The sequence below is a fragment of the Phoxinus phoxinus genome (assembly GCF_949152265.1).
Source record: "Phoxinus phoxinus genome assembly, chromosome: 21".
Taxonomy (NCBI): Eukaryota; Metazoa; Chordata; class Actinopteri; order Cypriniformes; family Leuciscidae; genus Phoxinus; species Phoxinus phoxinus.
Genome location: NC_136896.1, coordinates 25,110,393 through 25,129,035, shown reverse-complemented (window position 1 = coordinate 25,129,035; position 18,643 = coordinate 25,110,393). Strand labels below are relative to the sequence as shown.

Below are 18,643 nucleotides of genomic sequence, written 5' to 3'. Positions count from 1 at the left end.
CTGAAAGCACACACAGTAAACTACACCACTGCAGTAGTCACAAAACAAGGACCCGTTTCATTATTCCCCTCAAAAATATCACAACAATTTCCCCCACACACAATACGCCTAGGTTTGGGATCAGGGCGATGATATGAGAGCGACGATAATTTGCTGGCAGATGGCCTTTCATTATCCGTCATGCAGGATGGAGGTGAGCCCGCAACACTGGGGATAAAACATGTCGTGAATATGAATCCAGCAGTGGAGAGCATCTCCTCCCATCTGTCATGTGTGTTTGTTTTCAGAGCCTGTCTCTCTGCCACTGTGTGTTTTATCTAAGCTAGAATAATTAAGCTGTTTATGAGAGTGGCTGAGCACAGAACAATAGAAGAGGCTGTTTGTTGTCCTTATTAGTGCTCTGAGCATAAAGCGCCCATGGAGGCAAACTCCTATAGCTGACCAGCTTGTATACCCATCCACCCAGCAGCATCCATTAGTGGAAGCTGGAGGGAACGTATTCTGATGGCGGGTGAATACTAGCAAAGGATTTCGAGGAAAACAAGGGAAGGACAAACAACCAGAAGGGTATACAAAAGGAATCGCCGGTGCAGCACAGATGTCTTCTTAAAAAATAACTTATTAAAGGTGCACAACAATGACTAACGTTTCGATGCAAAGTTACATCTTCATCAGACCAGAAGGGTATAGTTTAACCAAAATAAACCAGAATATTCATCTCCGAAGACAAGATTGATAAACTGACAAGGCTATTACAGATCCCTACATGGGCAGAGATGTGAGAGGGGTCAGCAGACTAAAGTAACATGTAATAGAGAATGCAAAGCAAATGAGACCAACAGTGCATCCGAAATTGCCTACTATTTGAGTAGGTACTACATACTTACTTTGTGACCGTTTCGCCTACTTTTTTTCAAATACTATGTATTCGGACATACTACTCTTTTGGCGTACTGTTTTCTCATGCTATATAGTAGCTAGGGAAGTATTCGATTTCGGACGCATCGCGAGAGACTCTCACCTGATAGGGCTGAAAGGCTCCTTCATCCGTCAGGAAGTCCAAGTGTCTGTCAGAGAAGAACTCGATGGCTGTGATGGACCCAAAGACTGTCTTCCCCACCAGAGGCTTGAACGTCTGTAATGACAAAAAAACACTCAGGTTAGTCAATGCTCTGGGCTTCAGGAGCTAAAAAAAGAAAGAGCGTCATGCATGACAGCTCAAACAGAACAAGAATAAGTTTGATGCATGCCTTTTCACATTCAACCAACCTAAACAGCACATAATCACACGGTGTTTAATGCTGGGTGAATGGTCTTTTATACCCCAAGTTAAACAACATTTCACATCATTTTGAATGGATGGTCATCAGCAGCACCATGTTTACTCTGGAGCTACTGCTGTGAATTTGCTGGAATGTAAAAGGGATCTGTTTACCAACATGCAACCAATCATACACTAACCTCAGTGCATACCTCAATAAATATTCACATGCTTTGTAGAGTCAGAGAAACTTTCATGTGCTCTGTTTTAGTTTCAGCATCCGAGGAAACCGCTAAAAATGAGGAACCGTGACAGAAAACACACCTACGGGTTTCTATTTTTTGATTCAAACAATGGTATTACAACAACAAAAGTACAGTGTGAGTTCTTGAAACCTGTGTACCTAGAATTAATTGCTAACCCAAGTAAAGCATAAACAATATGATACAATAGAACGAATGATTATGTAAACCTAAGGTTAAAAATGAACCATTTCAAGTGAGAAATACCCATTTGTTTTCCTTCTGGGTGTTCTTCCTGCCAATGAACCAATAAACAAGGTGCTCTTTTTTAAACCAAATCTTTTTTAAGACCTGCACAAATAAACTGTTAACATTTAACAATAAGGTCCCTTTTGTTAACAGTGATTGCATTAGCTACATGAACTAACAATGAGCGATGTGATTTTTAAAGCATTTATTCATCTTTGTTAATGTTATTTAGTAAAAATATAATTGTTCATTGTTTCAAGTTAGTTTAGTTTAATGTTACTTCACAGTGCATTAACTAATGTTAAATACAAACTTTGATTTTAAACATGCATTGGTAAATGTTGAAATTAACATTGACAAAAATTAATAAATGCAGTAAACATTGTTAGTTTGCATTAATGTAGTTAACTAAATGTTAACAAATGAAACCTCATTGTAAAGTTTTACCAATAAAATGGTATCCATACCATATCCATAATATTTCTCAGATTCTAACTGGGGCTCACATTCAACTGCAAAACTGGCTAACTGCAAGCTTAAAATATATATACAGTATGTATGGAAATTGGAATATGTACTAAATAATATATCAAAACATACAAATTAGAAGTCAGTCAATCTTAGATTTTGCTGATATGATAATAATGTCTTTAAACAAAGGCAATGAACAGACTACACTAGAGCCAATACAAGTAAAATCTATATTGTGAATATGTTGAATAGATTTGATAGTCTTGTTAGATTTGAAGCCACAAGAGTATCCAGAAAAGATGCAGGACTTTTGATTTTCAACAAGCCCAAACTATACTGGGACTTTTATTTTGAAATGTCTTTGCTTTACTACTTGTAGGTGATCATTCAAAAAGACGAGGGAGATAAAACATGCATTCTTACAACCATCTGCAACATATTACAACATAAACACCATTAAGTAAACATTGCTATTATTCATCAACAGTAGATCATTAGCAATCGCTCGGCATGACTTTGGCAGTATTCTTTGGTTGCGAACCGTTCTGAAACCAAGAGCCTGTAGAACATGCAACAGCACTGCATTTTTAATTTAAACGTGTACCACCCGCATTTATTAAATGAAATCATTGTCTTTGGAAGTTTAATAATCACATTTGCCTGTATCGCAATTCCTATTTTTCTGGCCCCATATTCAACATTTATTAAAATTATAATAACACATTTTAAAGACCCACAGGAAACCTGAATACAAAAGGAACAACAGATGCATTTGTGTGAACTAAACTTTGCATGTTTGGGCACTGAGAGAATGTTCTCACGGCGCAGTAAACATCTGCAGCTTCACCTTAGATCAGAGGTCTTTCCTGAGACTCTAATTGAATCAGAAGGCTAAATTGGCACTAGTATGACTACACAAGAGCTGGACTGAGTGGACAGTAATTGGATTCATTACAAGCCCAACCTCACAGTAGACTGCAGTTGAGCGTGTGTGTGTGTGCGTGTGTGTGTGTGTGTGCGCGCGTGTGTGTGTGTGTGTGTGTGTGTGTGTGTGTGTGTGTGTGTGTGTGTGTGTGTAAATGGCATGCCATCTGGTCGAAGTCTTCATACTACACACAGACATGACAGTCATGAGACTAGCTGCACATGATCAGCATCACAAGCCATTCTTCATGTCTGCTGGGAAGGGAACACATCTATGAACACAGTGTGCTGTGCAACTCTAAACACTAAGTACCAGGAGCTTATGGATTTAGATGTCATTTTAGTTTCTCGTTTACGACATTCCTATAATTCCTACAAGCATAACTGGAGGTCATTAACAAGTTAAGATTGTATTCGTGTAAGAAAAAGAAAAAAGGCATTTGTGACATTTGGACTGCATTCTCACCAATTTGTTTCCAGTGTAGTTGCTTTTTTTAAATTTAGAGTTAAAGGAGCCATCTTTAAATAAATAATGTAACCCCTGAATAATTTAACAGTATTAAATAAAAAACTGCACACACTGCATCTTATACAAGTGTGTGCATGTGATCTTAATCCATGCTGAACTTTTGGCTTCGCAACCGACCATTTCTATTTCTATCAACAGAGGTCAGATAGACATGCCCATGTCTGGCTGCCTCCAAAACAACACTTAGAAGTGAAACTTAACCACACTGACCAACAGGAAGAGTTTTTAGACCAGTAAACACTAAGCGTCTGACCACCTTTCTCTGTGATCGTGCAGTCTAGCTGAATAATTCTGATTGTGTCAGATTTGAGCTCAGACAGTCTGTATTGGCTTGCATGTCTCTCGCTGAACCTGATCCTGCAGCAGCAGCAGGGGAAAGACTAGCTGTAGATTTACACTACCAAAATAAACCTTTCATCAGCCCCACAAGCAGTCAAGTGAACTGCTACTGAATTTGACTTCTATATGGAGAACTGACCTACTATTAAAACCCAACTGAAAGATTTGCTGCACATAGTTAATGGTTAATGCTAGTTTTAAGGCATCCAAATATATCTTTCAGCTGATGGATGGCACAATGAATTTGCAATTCGTTTAATAAAATGAAAAATTATTATGCATAAAATATTTTTGCATTTAAGTAACCATTTTATAATTAGTCAATGCTAAGGCTGTGTCGATACCATCACAAACTTATATAATTGTAATTCTTTTTCCTTAACATGTCAGATTTTTGCACCAATTTTTCATTTATTTGTGTGCAGAATCATGTAATTTCCTACAGTTTCATTAAACCTCGAAAACCTTTGGCAACCCACATTTTGGATGCGAACCTACTAAGAGATATAAACCAAACCCACAGTTGAAGCATGATACAGTATATGCTTGAAACAAGCTACTTTTACATGTAACCTAATAATCTGTTCATGATCAGATTGATGGATCAATCAAACTGATATCCTTCATATAAACAACTCAATCAATCCGACTGAAACTATTGTGAAATTTCGATCCAATTGAATTATCCTTGAATCTGACAACTCTCAATCAGATAAATACGTTTCTTTAAGTCTTACGAACTGGTCAGTGGAGGTGACAATAGTAGCTACCCATAAAAAAGCTTTTTTGACATCTTTATATAGACATGTCATCAAAACTAAAACTGCAACTATGTTTGCGGTAGTTCTGGTGACACTTGCCCTGAAAATGTGTTCAGGATAGATGAACATAGAATACACATGTTAACGAAAATGCCAATTGGACTGCAAAGTTTAGGGTACGTAAGCAACATTTTCAGAATCTGAAACTGGATTGGATTCATTCAGATTGAGGAAAATTTGTGCATGCAAAACATACCTAGTCTGTGTTATATTGAGCAGTAGTTGCCAATACCTAGCTTTACTCATAGTTGAGTATCTCAATCTTATTCTGAATTTTATTGACTAGAAATGAAGCGTGAATTTATCAGACTTGTAGTATAGAGCTCTGCTGCTGTTGTCTACCTCCTCTTCGGCGTATAGGGAGTTGAATCAAGGCTACAGGAACACGAGCCGTTTCTAGGACAGATAAATATAGCAACAGCAGATCTACATCTCTTAAAGGAAAACCAAGCTTTGTTGTTCTAATAAAAACACACAACATAGACCTCGGGAAAATGCACACTTGATACAGTGAGAGAAGAAATGTAAAAACATCCAACAGTAAGAAAAATACAGAGTCCTCTGAGCAGTTCTGCAGGTGCAGCCTACGTTTTACTCAATGATTTCTCAAAACAAGTATGTGATTTAAAATCTGGACGGCCTCTGGAATCAATCAGTCTATTGCTGAAAGCCAAATGAAACATTCAACATTACCACAACTGCTGCAATTTGCACTTTACAGCCAGAGGATTTCATCAGAAACCAGATATCACCCCTGCGACACCTCCGCACACAAACACAGAAGCGCAAAAGCACTTTCTTGAGCGATTGCAACTGGGTCACATCTGCCACTTGTCATTAGGGAGTTACCTCTCATCACAATCAAGCTGGCAAACAGACAATAATTGCCAAGCATCTCCAGAATACACCTGAGTGGATCCATGATACACACACACAGCCGCACACATGGAAACACACACAATACATGTCTCCCCTTCCCTCTGCAAGAACAAAAAGAGGCCAATGAAAGGAGGGGCTCTTTCAGAGAAAGCACAGCCTGGCCGTGGCAGACAAACCATCTCCGAAATACGGTCCTCGTCTGGGCGCTGCGCGGCGGGCCGTAATTCAGCTATGAATATTTGATAAGGCTGAGTGCACAGGAATGTGCATGGAGCCGTGAGGGGGGTTCATGCATAGAATAGTGTGCTGGAGGCTGGGACGCTCCAGGACGATCTGATGAAGGTCATGAAGGAACGCCGACTGCGTTTACATGCACGTGTGGGATCTCACAGCGAAGTAGTCATTAACAGTGACGGACTCTGTCTTTCTCTGAACACATAAATACATCTCTCTGTTGTCTCTTTTTCACTGACGCAAGCCCTCAAATCATGTGAAAATTGCCAAAATGGTGGGCAGCAAATTTCACACAATCTGCAAAAACAGTTGTAGCAGACCGCAGTTACAGTGTAAAAAAGTTTTTTCTAAGCAAGGTTATTAGAGTACGTTTTGCCAGAAAATACCATTGCAGTTTTTCTACATCAAAATGTCATGCATAATTCAATGTGGTACTTGCCGTTTCTTTGTAATTATTTGTGAAATTCACTAACCGTTTTTGAAGGAAAATTGTTTAAAAGTAAATCCTAGATACATTTTTTGTGTATTCTGCAGACTGCTTAAATCACCACATGCACTTCATGTAATGTTACGACCACAAATAGCACCATAAATGAATAACAACGGTAACTAATTCAGTTCTCACGTTCCCGTATGTTCAAAACAAGTGTGCCACTTGCTGCGCAGTAATTTATGTATACAGCCTACTATCTTTAGTGCCTTCTAAAAGTGTCATAGTGGGACCTCACTATGTAGTTAGTATGTTTACTTTACTAAGTGGCATCTTAAGTTATGTCGATTTTTATTTTTTAATTAACGAGGCAATAATAATAGGTTCAAATAATGTATCAAAAGCAAGTCCAGGTTGCTCATTATTATTTATGTAATTATGATGTAACAATGTCTCCTTAAAATGAAGTGTAATCAAATGCACTGCCATTTGTCAATGTGGTTCTGCACGAACGTGTAATTGTAGGCCACTGTTTAGGCCAAATATCTGATGATCTGCAAAAACAGTTGCAGCAGACAGCAGTTATCCCGCAGACTGCTTAAATCACCACACACACACCCTTCACGTAACGGTAAGACCACAAATGGCATCACGTTCCCAATTTGCATATGAGCAGGCTTGAGCCTGCATGAAATATCTAACATGGCTTGATGGTAACTGTGGCTAGCAGGACGAGGTCGAGGGACGTGAGAGAACGGCGCGAGACCGGTGGCGTGATTACTGATGAGCGACACCTGCGCGACGCACCGGTCTCGTATCTCTCACGGAGGAGCGGAAGCATTAAAGGAGGAGCGACGACAGTGGAGATCAAGAGAGGAACAGGCCTGATTTTATATTGTGTTTTATTTCTGTTTTGTGTGGCCAGCAGTCGTCCGCGAGGGGCTGCTGGCTTATACTTTCATTTTTGTATTTGTTTATTTATTTATTAAAGTGTTGAATGTTCACCGGTTCCCGCATCCTCCTTCCCATAACAACATAGAGAAATGACATCATACTGAATGATAGTGGTTTAGAAGAAACAAGCCCTTTAGTGAGGTTACTCAGTCAGTCATGTCCTGAGGTGTCAGTAACCCCTCATCTGCTGAGAAAAGTAGATTGCTCCCATTATTAATGACTAAGCTGCCTACACTGCAACTGTGCGATGAACACACTGACACTGATCTAGATTTGTTGCATCATAAAGCTCGCCGGCAGAGTTTTTGAACTCCAGCAGACGACAGATCTGTTGTGGAGAGAGACGCCATATCCAATGTTCCATAAACACCCGGAGTGTTTGCAGGGGGATATTTTCCCCTCAGCATGTCTCAATCACAACTGTTACTAATTCAGTCTCATGTCTCTGAGAGACTATGTTCAAAATACACTACAAGTATGCAGCTTACTATGCAGTATCTAATGTATACTGCCAACTAAATGTGTCACATGACCTCACTATGTAGCATGTTTATTTTACTAAATACATCCCAAGTGACAATGTATTTAAATAAACCAATTTTGTGTAAAAATGAACTGCCATCTATCGATGTACGTCAACATGACTGTCTGACCAATACTTCAGTCAGTTCTATTCAGTAATTTCCATACCTGTCCTGTCCAACAAACAGAATCCATTATGCAGGATTTTCTCTGTCAAAATATCTTGTGTATGCATTTCAATGTTTACGCTTCTTTTTTTGTTCTTTGTCTGTCTTTCTGTGGCTGCATCTTTGGCCTTACAGAGACTGATTCCTCCAGTTTCATAGTCTAATTTTCACTCAACAACAACACAACGCTACTGGCGTATCTACAGAGGCAGGAGTCAATGAGCGTGAGGATTCTCTCGTGAAACTAAATGCACTTTACCTCTTTTAATTTCAATAAGAACGTTAGTCAAGTGATACATTAGTCAAAGTTAAATTGTGGTTGGTATCCCTTCTGCTTAATTTGTCTTACTGGAAATGGAAGGTACATGCAGTTTTTTACTGCACATTTTGGTATTCCATATGTATTTGTATACCGCTAGTAGTAGTTTAGTAGTTTAGCAGTATGACATTGCGAACGCACCCAGAGACAGAGAGCGAGCCGTACTATTCCAAGTAATATTGCAGTACACAAGATTTACAACCTCACCGCAGAACTTCATCCCCTTAAAACAGTGAAACTGAGCAGAGGGTTGGGAGACCCGGCCAAGTCAGCTCTAACGACCAACTCCAGTTCAATGGTCACTTCCTGCCTAATGTGTTTCTAAGGAGAAGCACAAAGCTGGCAGTATGTGTGTGTTCTGCTCCAGAGAAAGCTGCACATTCCCTCTGACATCCTAAGAAAAGACAGACTCATGAGAAACCACCACACACTGCAGAGAAAAACACATCCCAACAGGAGGAACGGTACTTTCCCACTTTTGCCTGACATATCAACCTCACATAGACACACACACACAATAATTGAAACCCAGCCAACATTCCCTCATAACATCCAATAATAGCGCAAACACACTTTTATCATTTCAACCAATCTGAACGACAGACCTGATCAAAACAAAGAATAGACAGGAATTGAAAACAGAAAAAGAAAACTGTGCCATCATTTTTACTCACCCTCATATTGTTACAAACCCATATGACTTTTGGTTTGAAAATGACTGTTCTGCAACAAGACTCTCTCATTACTGTTTACCAAGTCTTCTGAAGCCATTACCTTTATGTAGGAACAGACTGAAATTTAAGTTGTATGTCCCACTTTCATGGTGTACTTTGACCTACTTGTGGTCTCCCTCCACTTTCCTTGCATGGAAAAGAGCACTCAGAATATTCCTCAAAACATTGCCCTTGGTGTTCCACAGAAGAAATAAAGTCATACAGGTTTGGAACAAAATGATGTTGAGTAAACAATGACCATTTTCGTTTTTTTTGGGTGAACTATCCTTCTAAAATGACTGTTCTGGAACAAGACTCTCTCTAGTCCTCTCTCTCTCTCTCTCTCTCTCTCTCTCTCTCTCTCTCTCTCTCTCTCTCTCTCTCTCTCTAGTCCTCTCTCTCTCTCGGATGCGAGAGCCATAATTAGAAACAGCCGCACTATGCACAGTGCTGCATTGAAGGAGCTGTTTGCTAAATGGGTCATAGTGCAACCCTGCCCTTCCTCCCTCAAACACACACATACATACACCGTTTCAGGCAGTACACTTCTCAGTGGATCAAGCAGATTAAATGCCCCTCCAGACTTTGCCCCAGAGAGAGAGAACAGGAAGATATAATCAGCTTACTTCGCTGGAATGAACGAACAGGCCTGTCAAAACACAAGACACCTCCGCCTGCTATCACCCTAACTGACACTAGACGACCCCTGTCCAACAACCAGCCAAAAACAGGCACATCATCCATCCCAGTCTTAAAAAAGCGGGGGCTTTCCACACAGCTGCAGTTCTATCCGACACCCACGTCTGTCTGGGCCGCTCACGTGTCTTTCGCACTACTGCTCTAATAAGCATACAACCAGGAAAAATCCCCTGCAACTTTAATTCTCAGTTCTGCCAGTAAACTCTGATATACTTGGGTCTGTCCTTGATTGATTTTTGTGCACAAGAGAAAAGGCTTGTAGCTTTTGCAAGGCTCCAAAAGGCGCTTGTGCTTTCAACCAGTTAAGTTAGCGCCCTGTAGCTGTAGACACAATAACACAATTGACTGCACACAAGCAGATGGTTGATAAACATCCTGTTAGACGAAGACATGAATGATCCAACACGCCCTAATGTAACCGGCTCAACATGAAACATTTACCTCAATGTCTTCAGGCTATACAGTCTCAAAGTCGTAAAAAGGCTTATCTATGGAAAACAAGAGATTGTTTACCTCTCCGCTGGTCTTGAGGATGAGCCCAAGCCAAAAGTGGAGCCCGGTCAGTGGACATGCGCCGCTCAAGTTAAAGAAACTCGAGTGGGACTCAGATGAGTGAGAGAAAAAGAGGAAGAAAAACAAAACAAACAAGCACAAGTTTCTCTCAAAGGCGTCTCGTGGTCTTTAAAAGAAGAGGCGTGCTTTGAAAAGAGACCTTCCCTGCTCAGACGCTAACCACATGTCAGACATTTTATGTGGCTGACAGGAAACACAGAATGAGAGAAAAGCCTCCGCTGCCGCAGAGCTCAAAGAAACAGGGCGAGGAGGACTAAAAAGTGAAACGGACCGTTCGTTCGCTCACACGCTCCCTCGTCTGCTCGTCTCTCTGTATCTGAGCACCAGACTGTTAGCGAGTCTGTCGTCAGCGGTGCCAGAGAACAAGTCCGATCCGTTCAGTGAGCGATGTTTCTCGGCCTGCCTGAGTCTGGAACTGGGTCAGGCAGCCTGCTTCCTCCAGAGCCCGGTTACACAAGCGGTTAACACACACAAACACACTCCGCCACTGCAGCGATCAGGAAGCTCTTGAGAGCCACGTACTGAAAGAACAAGCACGCACAGGCTGCTATTGTATTTTCCCCCTCGTCATGGATTTTTGGTTTGCTGTTGCGCAGACGAGTTTTTCAGTGGCTGTTTGTGTGGTGAGAAAATCAGTGTGGCACTGTAGAGAGTGAAATGAAAGAATCTGAGAGAGAGAGAGAGTGAGCGAGGAACAGAGAGGGTGGGGGTGGCATGGAGGCGAGTGTAAACCATGAAAAGGGCGTTGCTATGTACAATGTAACTAATCTGTCTGCCATCACAGGTGGCAGAGCCGCGCCACAGAATGACTCACCCCGATGAGCAGGCCACTGGTGCGCACACAAACACACACACACACACATATAAGAATTAAAGGGATAGTTCACCCAAAAATTACAATTCTGTCATGTCGTTCCAAACCGTATGACTTTCTGTGGAACACAGAAGTAGATCTTTGGCTGAAAGTCCTGGCTTCTTTTTGCCATACAATTGAAGTGAATGTGATCAGACGCTCTTTAGCTCCAAAAATGACAATAAAAACCCTGAAAGAAGCTCATATTACCCATGAGCGATATAAGTCTTCAGAAGTCACCCGGTACTGTAGTTTCATGTGAGGAAAAGTGTTGATAAGTCATGCAACAACCCATAGAGTCACTGACATCAAATCTTGCACAAAGCAACTTAACATACCATAAGCCAACCACAGAGAAACACAAGCAACCGCCACAACCGCAATGCTTGTTTTTTATTGTCTATGTATTGAATGTTAAATTCAATGTTGTTAAGTTAATAAAAAGTTTCATTACTGAATGAATCAGCTTTCTTGTGTTTATATAGCCCTGTTTTTCAGTTGTTCTTGGTCAATTCTCATTTACGCATTTGTGGTTTGCGTTATTCTCCTGCCTGTTGATTCAGAATGTTTGGATTATTAATAAAGCCTGTTTTGCTTTTGACTACAGAAAATGAAGTATACCTGGGTCTTTAAGTTTCAGCCTGGTCCTCCTCACACAAAAAAACATAGTATGACAGTTACCAGTTAGAGTATAGCCTAACTGTTATACCGACAGTTATAGTACAGGTAGTCTCGCGTAGCCATAGCAGCTTTCTTTGGCCAAGGCCCGCCCATAAGGCCGTTTGACCGACATGTCAAACAACCAATTACAGTTTGTTTCGTTCAGTGTCACGTTTCGGGGCGTGGAAATGTCCCCACAACAACAGACTGGCGTGCAACAAGTCTCCACTAAGTGCCTGAAACAAAACTCCTGGACATCTCTTAAAGAGTCTATGCCGTGAACCTCGCATACTTTTGAGAATCCTACGTTTAGCTGATCTTGATAAATGCTCATTGTCACTCATGTAAACACAACAGTTTTTCTTCCGTGATCACACGTCTGCGCTTTGTTTCCCGGCGGACCGAAAATAAACGCGACACTCGCGCCCTCCGGAAATCCAATAAAATTCAACCAATCAGATGACGACTTCGACATTCCTGAAGTGTTTCCAGTTAAGTGTACCATATGCATCAGACGTTTAGCCAACGTTCTGTGGGCGTGACGTCTGAGGCTGAGACTATAGTACAGGTGGTTTCGAGTGAGAAAAAGACTTGTATAAAAATGTCTCAATCACTGAAAAAACAATGTAAATCTTGCCATCATATACTTTGCGCTTGTGTATATTTAGACGTGACAACCAATGAAATTTGCTATCACTGACATCATCTCTTGCACAATGTATCTTTGTATATTTGAATAAAAATTTGATTTATAGGTTTCAACCTTTTCCTCACCCAAATTCAGCATGACAGAAGACTTGAAATATGGCACACAACTCACATGGGCTACTGCTATAGCATATTAGTTTGTTTTTATTATACAATATTTGATTTATGATTTTTCACTTTTATTCATAGTAACCAAAATATAAAGAGAAAAAAACTAATACGAAAAAATCATTGTATATCAAATGGACTGCTTGATGTCTCAACAAACCATTTTAAATGACAATTTGGGAGCTTTGGGTCTTTAATGTCATCTGTCCCTATTCAGCCCGGACATTCAGCATAGCTTCTCTTTTTGTGTTCCACAAAAAGTCATAGCGGTGACAAGAGGGTAGGCACGTAAATGGGATGTGAACTATCCCTTTAAAGAGCTCATAAAGCTTAGTAAGCAAGGCCATGGACACGCTTCCTCCTCGTGGGTCCAGGCGACTTTCTCAGCAGCTCGGTATTCAAACGGTCATGCTGGGCTGAAATACAAGCCCGCTGAACCCCATTAGTCACCGGACGCACTTTCAGAGAGGACACAATAATACACATAAATTAAAATGAAGGGACAGGCATTTGGCTCGCAGGTAGGATGTCCTTGGCTCAGACGTGGAGTGTAATACAGTATAGGATTAAAGGGAAGTGTGTGTGCCCACTAGAGCGCATGAGTGAGGGTGGGTTTCCTTACACTCCAGTGGCTGTGCCCACCTCAAGGGCAGGACACCATGTTCAGTCTCCTGAATCGAAGACAGGAACTGTGAGAAAATAACAGCTCTGTTTGTCCTACAGATACAGGCACAATGATAATGCTTAAGACACAAATAATGAAGACACAAGCTTTTAAAGACAACAGTGTCCATGTCCATTTTATGGAGACAAAATGGATCCTTTGAAAATTAAATTAAATAAAAAATGTACGATGTTATTCCAAACTTGTATGATGTTCTTACCTCTGTGGAAAATATATTTTGAAGAATGGTGGTAACCAAACCATTGTTTTGATGAACAATAACTTCCATTTGTATGGAAAAAAACAGACATTTCAAAATATCTTTATCATCAAAATATCTATTCTTTGTGTTCCACAGACAAAAGAAAGTCAACCAGGTTTGAAATGACACCAGAGTGAGGAAATTATGACAATTATGCCAATTTAAGTCATTATAAATGGCTTTATAAGAAGCACAAGCACAGACATGTGAATAAGGCGCGCGCGCGCACACACACACATCAGGAATGAAGAGCCAGGGAAGATAACAGCATGACATTTGAAGCCGCCTGTGTTGAAAAGCAGGATGTGGCAGGAAATGAGTATGGGTGCGTGAGTGTTCCCTCTCTCTCAGACAGCATGATAAAAGCCTGCTGAAGTCCAGAGCGTATATGCCGCAGTGTGTTCTTGGCACCCGAGCTGTCATGCTCAAAAGACCCAAAGCGCTCCACCATGATCAAAGAACATTTTCACGTGCAGAAACCCAATCCCACGTCTCGCGCTCATTCCGTCTCTCAGTACACCGCCAGCGCGCAGGCAAACACAGCACCGCTTAAAAAATTACAGACATGCTGCTGTGATTTCCCACAAGTCTTTTATTAGTTAATGCATTACATTCTCTCAGACAGCTAGTTCTTACCCAGAATGTATGGATTTTCTTTTTTTCTGTGTTGATATTGGAAATCTGTGTAATTCACTGGATTAAGGGTGACCATACATCCTCTTTTTCATCATCGTCTGGCCGGGATTTCTAAATAGCCTAAAATGTATGGGTTTTGGCTTTGTGTTCCTATTGACGTGCTCTCTTCAGTCCTCATTCATTCTATGTACGTGTAATTGCATTGCTTTGACCGTTCTCTGTAGATCCTGCCTTCACAATTATGTTATGTATACAATGTCTGCATGCTACTGGTGAAACTAGCCTACTTTTTAATCATTACCTTCAACAAGCCGGATTCTCATCACATACATGCATATTAACAGATTACAACATTCACACTGGCAGCATGACCTGTGTGGTGTCACGTCCCAGAATTAGTCACATTCACTGAAACGCGTCGCTCACACAGTACGTGTAAAACCAGTGTTTTAAAATGTAAAATAATGGAAGAATTACACAAGAATTCCTGGTCAGGATCACGTTAGCCAAAGGAAAAAGCCCTAAGCTAAATTAACTGAATGAAATACTTTATAATAAGACTAAGTGTCAGACAATCACATGTTTGATTGCTCTGTATATTCCCCAGCGCTGCATGGGCTAAATAGCAACAACATGCACAATATGTACACACACATGCATTCCCGTTCAAAAGTGTGGTGTCAGTAAGAATAATAAACAAATATATATATTATAATAATACTTTTATTCAGCAAGGATTAATTGCAATGATCAAAAGTGACAGTACATATTGTTCCAAAAATGTTTATTTCAAATAAATGGTGTTCTTTTAAACTTTATATTCATCAAGAAGCAGAACTTTCAACAGTGATAAAAATAATAAATGTTTCTTGTGCACCATATCAGCATATTAAAATATTTTTTTTAAAATCATGTGATACTGAAGTGAAAACTGGAGTAATGGCTGCAGAAAATTCAAATTAGATTTTAAAATGTCTTATTAATACTTATTTTAAGTCACATTTTAAGTCATGATATTTCACAACATAACTGTTTTACTGTATTTTGACCAAATAAATGCAGCCGTTTTGAGCATTAGAGACTTATTATAATATACAAATATTACTGACCCCAAACTTTTAAACACACAAACAAGAATTGCAGAGAGAACAAAAGAACATCAAGTAGGCTTTATGAGTTGATGATAATTTTTCCCTATTTTCTCTAATGCAAAATGGAAGCTCTAGACACTGTGACATTTCATTTAATGGAGCGTTCCTCTTCTGTTCTGCCTGTTTTGCATAATAACTTTAACAATTCAAATTGCTCCGCTCCGATAGGGTCAGGTAGCAGCTCGGCAGCTGTGATCGCATTCATGCAATTAACGTTCCACCAAATGCTCCGGCATAAACCTCAGCAAACGCTGCCTTATCTCCTGCTTTAAGGTCATGAAGATGAAATACGGTGCCAATTATGTGTCAACCCAGAAAAGCACTGAGCACCAAGATGGAAGAACTGCACCGGTGAAGATTTTAATCAGCAAGCTCGTATGATTCCTGATCAATAAGAGAGTGTTATCTTCAGCGCAGTGAGAGCAGCTTGTGTGGATCAGGTTTGGAGATGGACGGGTGAATGCTCTAAAAATATCCCTTTTAATGCAGGGACTCCAAGACTGTTGATATGTCTGCCAGCTGCCCAAGAGACAACGTGGCAACTCTGTATACAGATGTCCTGACATAAGCATCGGCAGCATTTCATAGGCTGAGGTGTTGAGTGATATTGAGCTTCACTCTCTTGATTTCTCTTGATATACTGTTTTACGGAAGGGCCCCTATCTTTGCTACATTTTGATTGGATTTTGGTGGACTAGCTCAAACAAATGTCCAACACCATCAGATAAGGATGCTAGGACAACTGACAGACACCCCAAGCGCTGGAAGGACAGGACTTCTCATTGGTCCACAGGCAGTTTCTGCCCTGCACCCATCTTGAGACTAATCCCTAAGGTTTAAGCCAACTGCCATAAAAATTCCTTTAGGACCCTTTGGATGCAAGAACAGTGGCTGAAACAAAGAGAGGCCAAAACGATCCATCCAAATCCATTCATAACCATGTTTGGAAATCTTAAAACTGATGTAAACTACAATACATCCATTTCATACTCATTCAGAGAAATAAGTTCTCTCAATGACAGCTTTGTGTAGCTGTTTGTTTGGACTCTATCTGTTCATAACATTGCCAAAGGTATTCTGGTGGTGGTTTGGAAAGTGAGAAATGCACTGGTAAAACCTTAAAGACACGGTAAAGACTTCTAACTGTGAACAAAATAAATAGTGTGATACAAAAATGATCAGAAATATTATTCAGCAAGCGCTGAGTATTTGTGCTGATTGTATGAGCAGAGGCTTTATTTGCGTGTGCTCAGACAGAATGATCACTGTTTCACTGCTTACTGCGCGCGAGCGGTATCAAGTCACTCGTTCTCAAATCACAAGGCTTAAAAATGCATTGTTTCTTAAGACCACGTAATAACTCCACACTTGTGATGACATGACTGCAGCACTTCTGATGTCTTCAATTTGCGATCGGTTGGTGAGTATTTTAGTGACTCCCGATCGAGTCATAGAGTGATTATCAGCCGATACCGATCTGCGGCCAATCGGTCAGAGCATCCCTATTGGTTACTCTTGTATTTCTTTTTGTTAATAAGATGTATTATATTACACTTGTGTCTTCCTTGTGCTGATAATACACAAGAGGCTCTACAAGTTAACGGTATCTCACAAATCCTTCAGATTAATCAGATGACAAACTACCTCCAATTTACATACTTTTATCTATTCAACGTTGATTGTTATTTTACTGCTAAGATTAAATTCCTTAGCTGGTGCCCTGAGGAAAAGGGGGTAAGAGGGGGGTCTGACACATTCAAACTCGCCTTTGGAATGACTAAAACTCATAATATTAATTTAGTGCCACCTGTGAAACTCCATAACAGGTTCCTCGTGTGAGAGAAAGTAAAAATCAATACAATATTGATTGAACGTCTCTGCTCATTTTTAGAAATTCAGATTTCAGAAAATATGAAATACAGCAGTGGTTTCTTTAGTGGTTTATATGTTTATTAGTGATATCTCAAACTCTTGTTCTGGTAATTAAGTTGGCCATAGGTCATGCTCAGTGTTTGAATCCCCAGGAATCCCCCATCAGCGATCTGCCATAATACCACAGACTCCATCTGCCACTGCCTATGATTAACACGGCAGATATTATGAGAATGTCAGGCTTGCACAAACAGCAACATTAGCTGTGTTTACATGGACCCTAATAATCTGTTTGTGATCAGACTAGTAGCACAGTCAGAATAAAAAAGCTACAAGTAACCACATCAATCGGAATGAATAAACCTTCCTACACCACCAAACCTGTCCTAACCTTACCTCAATAGCAGCACAACTGTTTTGCAAAACAACATGAACAAGTACATCGTACCAAACAAATCCTTTTTTCTTTTTTTTCCTTGATGTGAGTAGTAGTTAAAGAGGCCTAATATAAACTCTGACTTCATTTTGAGTGCAAAAAAGAGAGACTCAAGCAGGAGAACTGATCGGTGAGTGGTAGCCGTGGAAGCTTTGGTTGCTTTGTGAGATTCATCTGATATTTATCTGATTGTCAATAGGCCTTTGTTTTCCTCCTCTCGCTTTCTCGCTCTCTCACCAGCACTGCAAATCAACACAAATCACACAAACGTCACCACAGGCTCATGCCAATGCTATGAAGAAGAAAAAGAAAATATTTCAGGCCTGTTCTAATGACACACAAACAAATCTATTTCTCTTTGTTGATTGTGATAATGTCAATATCAAATAATTCACTTGTAGCCAAAATAATCCAAATATGAGCAAACGCATGGTCTATTAAACACATAACATGACTTAGGAGGCACTGAGAACATATTCACGTGCATAATTGGCATAGCAGTGAATTCAGCAGTCATTTTTCAGTCTTTTTAAGGAGCTTGTCAACGGTGTGGCAGGCAGTCACTGAATGCACAGTAGAGACACATGAAATCCCTCTCATATGGTTGCTGAGAAGATATAAGCACAAATAACAGCCAATGAGCCATCTCAGTCTGTCACTGTGCACTGCTTCTAAAATAAGGCACAAAGACACTATTTACACTCTCACTGCTGCTGTGACACTCCATTGACTTATTACACAATTCACACGCTCCACATCTGTTGAATGGCCTTAGAGATTTACTCCTCATTAAAAAAGTTTTACACAAAGAAATGAAAAATGTGTTTAAAATGATGTTCACTTTCAACATTTCTGTGGTTTTATTTGATATGGAGTGGCTTCACAATGAAATCACATGACCAACACTCATGCTATTGGACCCTTTTGCATGTGTAACAGATTAAGGTCGACTGCAAATAGTGCATTA

At 40.2% G+C, this 18,643-nt stretch overlaps 1 protein-coding gene across 8 annotated transcripts in view; it reads right to left on the bottom strand.

Annotated features, from left to right (window-relative positions):
* The window catches only part of jmjd1cb (jumonji domain containing 1Cb), a 132,828-nt gene that overhangs the window by 43,773 nt on the left and 70,412 nt on the right, over nucleotides 1–18,643 (bottom strand). For 4 of the 8 annotated variants that reach the window (XM_079595560.1, XM_079595559.1, XM_079595558.1 and 1 more), the window contains one exon: nucleotides 1,022–1,135. In XM_079595560.1, coding sequence (XP_079451686.1) covers nucleotides 1,022–1,135 — 114 coding nt within the window. Of the gene's footprint in view, nucleotides 1–1,021; nucleotides 1,136–10,266; nucleotides 10,996–18,643 lie in introns of those variants that run through there. The other 4 variants (XM_079595563.1, XM_079595565.1, XM_079595562.1 and 1 more) reach the window with 4 other exon arrangements.